Source organism: Salvelinus fontinalis, chromosome 9 (assembly GCF_029448725.1).
Source record: "Salvelinus fontinalis isolate EN_2023a chromosome 9, ASM2944872v1, whole genome shotgun sequence".
Lineage (NCBI taxonomy): Eukaryota > Metazoa > Chordata > Actinopteri > Salmoniformes > Salmonidae > Salvelinus > Salvelinus fontinalis.
The window spans coordinates 56,411,863-56,417,653 of record NC_074673.1 but is presented as its reverse complement, the minus strand read 5'-3'; the positions used below and the strand labels follow the sequence as shown (position 1 = coordinate 56,417,653).

Genomic DNA, 5,791 nt, shown 5'->3' with positions numbered 1-5,791 from the left:
CATTTCTCAAATACAGGTGTGCCAAGCTTGTAGCGTCATATCCAAGAAGACTCAATGCTGTAATCGCTGGCAAAGGTGCTTCAACAAAATACTGAGAAAAGGGTCTGAATACTTATGTAAATGTGATATTTAAAAAAAAATCTAAAAACCTGTTTTTGCTTTGTCATTATGGGATATGGTGTGTAGATTGATGAGGGGGGAAAACGATTTAATCGATTTTAGAATAAGGTTGTAAAGTAACAAAATGTGGAAAAAGGAAAGGGGTCTGATTACTTTCCGAAGACACTGCATGTTCATCCACCAAAACAAGTATGATCCTTGGTTGAGAGTTGTCTGCCATAGAGGGTCAAACCTGTGGAAAGACTGAAGAGTTTGACAAGAGAGGAAAATAATAAATCGTTATACAACAGGTGGGTGTAATCCTTAATACTGATTGGTTAAAAGTGCATTTCAGCCGGTGTCTATTCCACAAGTTACCACTGTCTAAATCTATGACATTATAATGCCTATTTACTCTGTTCCATCTGACTGTCTCATCAGCCCAGGCAGGGAAGTTACAAACTTGATCTCCACGCATCTAGACATTATCTCACATTTCTTTCAGACCAACATTTAGTTTTCAACAGCAGAGATTTGTATAAACCTTACTGTCCGTCTCTCTGACATTTGAAACACTGTTTCACTATTCAAATTCGATCTCCAACTGTCCCATAGTAAGTTAATGAATGTGAAGGGGTCGGGAATCGAGAGAGGCAGCGTTTCCCAGCCAGTCGAAATTATGAATCAGCCGGCATCATTTTTATTGATATATACGAATAAATGTTAATAAAAAAAAGGTAAAACGAAATGAAGTGCAGGTAGTTTGCATTTTTTCCAGCTTCAGTTGGAAGTTATCTGTGTTAGCTGTGTTGTTGGCTAGCTCCTCTGAACAACAGCGTCCTAACGAGAGAGCACATTTCTATACCAGGTGAAATCACGCCTCATTAGCTCATTGTTATGGATGTATCCAAATAAATGTCACTAGAAAAGAGCTTAAACAAATGTTATTCTGTCTGCACTGTTTGACGTGACCGTAAGTTAGCCGTAGTTGGCTAGCTAGCAAGCAAGGGGTAAGAACGTTGCCAGCCAGTATGGCAATGGAACATTTAGAACGAACGACTGGGTCGCGTCCATAGATACAGAACAAAAGACTGAACGACTGGGTCGCGTCCATAGATACAGAACAAAAGACTGAACGACTGGGTCGCGTCTCTGGCAACCAAACCAATAAAACGAACGACCAGCCAGCTTTGGTAGCAACCCTATATATTTTTTCTGTACTAAAAGGATGAAATAGTATAAACATTTATAAAAATAACGTTTTTAATAAAAATGTCAAATATTATTTGAATATTTTGGTAACCCGTTGTAACAAACACAGGTTTCTCGGGCATTATCACTTATATGTCCCACCCACACACTCAATTACTTCGAGGCCGGAATTCAACCATTTCATGTTGCAACAATTTAATTTAGACACTGTTTTTCTTTTATTACTGACCTCAAAATTCTGCCTTTAATGTTGAAAATAAACCCATTGAGGGGAAAGAATAATAATGCTGAAACAATTCATTAGTACAAACCTTCTGTAGTTGTGACATTTTTTATTTTACTTTCTCACATTTGTTTTTCACAAAGGGGTCTAGAAATTTTTAAGATCCAATGCAGTGACAATGATACTAGCCTTTAGCGAACAATACAGCTACCAATAAAAAATAACAGCAATAATAATATATTAGAACAACAATTAGTTAACGTCTTGATAATATTTATAAAGGAAAAAAAGTGACCCATGATGTAAATAGGTCATTAGTCCGTTGTCAGGTGGTTGTTGGTGGCTTTTAGGGAAGCATCCACCAGTCTCCATCCACCATCTTCTCCTTTAATTCTCTACATCTATCATTCTGTTCTTCGATATCTTCTGTCCACTAACCAGCCTTCAATGTACGCTAAATCGCCCCAAAAACATTAAATATTTAATTGACAGGTGGCACATAATCCCCGTACCCCAAAAAAGTTTACAATAGCCTACTACAGCTCACGATTGACTGTCATGCAACACATTTTAAAAGTGCGTTGTTTAAATCCACATAAATAACCCTCACGTTTTCAGATAAACCCTGCTCCAAGTTCTATGAGCAATACAGCCTTTCTGCGTGCATTTCAACACGGTTTAACAGGCAGAGTATATAACCCTCTACGTATGTTTCTCTACATCTGTCTCTCTCTACCTGCTGAAGAGTTTCATGAAGCTCTGGAAGCCGTCCTCTCCAAAGAAGTCGAAGGAGCCCTGTGAGGTGCCCAGGTGAACCAGCAGCAGCACCAGCAGCACCACCACCAACAGAGGCACCAGCAGGTTCCAGCCTGCCGCCAGGATGTTGTACCACTTGGCCTTGTCCGAGCACTCCTGGGCCAGCTGCAAGTTCCCCTGGGTCTTCTGGTCCCTGGCCTGGACGGGAGAGAGGCGCAACTGTTAAAAGCGATGTAAGCGCTTTAATGTAAGTGCTACCCTACATTTATTTCATTGAATTGAGAGAGAGTGTGAGATGGAGAGCGAGAAAGTTGATTTTATTGACGGGGCTTAAATTAGGAGAGGCCTCGGGTGTAGGTTCTCTAATGTTATCATCATGAAAGGTTTTAGGATGTTTTTTTCAATCTCTGGATATGGTTCAAATGGAAAGTATGTAATAAGGACACGGGTAATATATTCATGTAAAATATGTATTTTTTTCTTCATATTTAGATCTGTGTCCATATTGTCCATGTGTTTCTAGTGGATAGACTATATGGTTCAAAAAGGGGATGGACTATATGGTTCAAGAGAAAATAGCGTGAGTAAATGAAAAAAGCAATCATTAACAATGTCCGTTTTTTTCTGCAACACTTCCAGCTATTGACTTTTTTCACGACTGCCACCAGTTTGCCGACAAAAGCATATACAACAAAGACATATTGACATAGTAAAATAAATAAAAGTGTGTAAAAATATATATAAATCATATTTAATACTGAAACCCTCATATTAAACACCAACGGTATTCACTAAGTTTATGGGTTACATTTAGGATAATGTTTTACAACTTTGTCATTCTATTTTTGTAATCATATTTTATATTACATTTCATGAAATCCTTGAAAGTTTCCAAAATTACAGTAGTTTACTGGTAAGCGTTGAAAGTTACCAGTAATATACCCTTCCTTTTCAACCTACACAGGCCCACCATGTAGGTCTTATGACCAGGTTAATACACCTGTATTTCTTGACGAATACACTGTTTGAAGTCTGCCCTGCTTAAGTTAGTAATTGTACTGGTAAAACATTGGTCTAAGACATTTAGCATATTTCTGGCCACTAATAACACATCTGGTTTATTTGGAGAAACATTCAGTCGGCTTTAGACACTGATTTTAGGTCAGTTTTTCTCCCCCAAATAGTTAGGTTTAGAGTTGGAATTGGATGGCAAACTGATCCTAGATCTGTGTCTACATTCACAATTCTCTCTCGTATGGTACCCCTTCTACCATGCTAGTCTTTAATCTCCTATCAGCACTTGCCTATTAGTAAGATGCCAATTACGCCAGTTTTAAACTCTTCAGTCAGGCTGCCGGTGGCGGTGCCAATCTCTAATTTGGGCTCTGTTTCATTACAGGGGAAGTGATTTTGGGCCACTGTGCCATTCCCAGTCCACATCCCCCATTCCTGTGGTGCAGGACACACGGACTCCCTCATCTAGTTTGGCTTACGGAGAAGCCTTAGACAGCACATGAATCTTACAGGAGACTCAATATTACTACAGTTACATAGTACTGTATGGCAGCTGTAAACGTGGACTTTAAACGGATGCAATTTAACACTCATTATTTGTGTTCAACTTATGCTGGCTGTTCAACCTATCTCTGTGTTGCTTCTATTTTAGCTAACAATATAACAGCTACAACATAATCATTAGTGAGACAGGTTTAAATAGAGACTTGGGGAAAGAGAGAGAGAGAGAGACATGGGGAAAGTGAGAGAGACATATACCTTGTAAAGAACTCACCTTAATTGAGTAGATAAGAGCCATGAATCCCAGACAGCAGAAGTTGACATACAGGGTGTTGCACAGGGACCAGACTAGGTAGTCACTGGGTGGCTTCTTGCCTGCCGTGCCCATATTCACCACAGTGGAGCCCGCCGGCTTGCGGGCCGACTTGCAGCTGGTGAGAGGGGTGCAGTCGGACGGGTAGTTGTATGTGTGGTTGTCCATTCTTTTGGCTTCTTCAATTCTTGTTGTCTGGTCCTGAATGTCCTTGATTTGTTGAAAAGAAGCTGGCTAATTCTGTGACCTCTGCTTAGATGGCGTCTCCTAGTGTGTCATGGCTCCTGTGTGGGGCTTTTATGCCCCTGTGGAGGGTGGTGACAGTGAGAGGGCGCGTTGGGCAGGGACCTGTAGGCCTGTCATTATGTGGTCGGGCCTCTGGGACAGACCAAGGAATAAGAGAGAGCGAACAGAGAGAAGGAAAGACTGAAACAGACAGACAGACAGAGAGCGAGAAAGAGAACGAGAGAGAGATGAAGGGAGAGAGAGAGAGAGACCAGTTTGTTGAATTCAGATCAAGGGTCTCTAATTGGATAGATAGGTGTGCAGGCTTTTGTTCCAGCCCAGTATTACCACACCTGATTCAACTACTGTAATCATGGTCCAGATTGAAGACAGTGAATAGTTGATTATTTGACAGGTTTGTTAGGTCTGGGCTCGCTCGCTCAAACTGTCACAAAGAGCTGCCTGGGATTGAGTTGGCGATCCCGTGTTTAGAGAGACTCGTTACTATAGAGTTGGATCCCTAGCTAGCTGAAGTCATTACAGTGACTAATACACACTTTCTGCTGTCCTCATTGTTTAACCCTATTCAGGATGGTACTTGTACACTTAAATGATCATTTCAACTAGAGCTGGATTATGTAAAGCATTTGTAGCCAAACATGTATATACAGTGCATTTGGAAAGTATTCAGACTACCTGACTTTTTCCACATTTTGTTACATTTCAGCCTTATTCTAAAATGGATTAAATAAAACATTTTCCTCATCAATCTACACACATTACCCCATAATAAGAAAATGAAAAACTTTTTAGAATTTTTAGCAAATGCATTAAAAATATAAAACAGAAATACCTTATTTACACAAGAATTCAGACCTTTTGCTATGTGACTCGAAATTCAGCTCAGGTGCATCCTGTTTCCATTGATCATCCTTCAGATGTTTCTACAACTTGATTGGAGGCCACCTGTGGTAAATTCAACTGATTGAACATAATTTGGAATGGCACACGCCTGTCTATATAAGGTTCCACAGTTGGCAGTGCATGTCAGAGCAAAAAAAACAAATAAATAGTTTATAGAGGTTGAAAAGGTTTGGCATGGGCCCTCAAATCCTCAAAAAGTTCTACAGCTGCACCATTGAGAGCATCTTGACCGGCTGCATCGCTGCTTGATATGGTAACAACACCGCCCTTGATCGCATGGCGCTACAGAGAGTGGTGCTGTTATCATACCAAGCAGTCAATATGCTATGAATTGTTAGACTTCAGACACCCAAGCCATAAACTGTTCTTTCTACTTCTGCACGGCAAGCGGTACCAATGCATCAAGTCTGACACCAAAAGCCTCCTGAACAGCTTCAACCCCAAAGCTATAAGACTGCTAAAAAGCTAACAAAATGGCTACACGGACTATCTGAGTTAACCCTTGTATTTTATTTTTACACTGT

At 40.3% G+C, this 5,791-nt stretch overlaps 1 protein-coding gene across 2 annotated transcripts; it reads right to left on the bottom strand.

Annotated features, from left to right (window-relative positions):
• Window positions 1–1,623: 1,623 nt before the first annotated feature.
• Window positions 1,624–5,245, bottom strand: ifitm5 (interferon induced transmembrane protein 5). 2 transcript variants are annotated; one of them, XM_055932955.1, is made up of 4 exons: window positions 5,197–5,245; window positions 4,080–4,544; window positions 2,271–2,488; window positions 1,624–1,988 (listed from the first exon to the last, which is right to left on the bottom strand). In XM_055932955.1, exons 2-4 carry the CDS (start codon window positions 4,284–4,286, stop codon window positions 1,979–1,981), a joined length of 435 nt encoding a protein of 144 aa, XP_055788930.1. In that variant the 5' UTR covers window positions 4,287–4,544; window positions 5,197–5,245; the 3' UTR covers window positions 1,624–1,978. The 2 variants fall into 2 exon arrangements, with proteins under 2 accessions (XP_055788930.1, XP_055788931.1); XM_055932956.1 differs by lacking the exon at window positions 5,197–5,245 and having other exon boundaries at window positions 4,080–4,626.
• Window positions 5,246–5,791: the final 546 nt, after the last annotated feature.

Coding starts and splice junctions, on each gene's coding strand:
- ifitm5 (XM_055932955.1), bottom strand. CDS start 4,286: ATGGACAACCACACATACAACTACCCGTCCGACTGCACCCCTCTCACC. Junction 2,489..4,079: donor CTCTTATCTACTCAATTAAG/GTGAGTTCTTTA, acceptor TCTCCCGTCCAG/GCCAGGGACCAGAAGACCCA.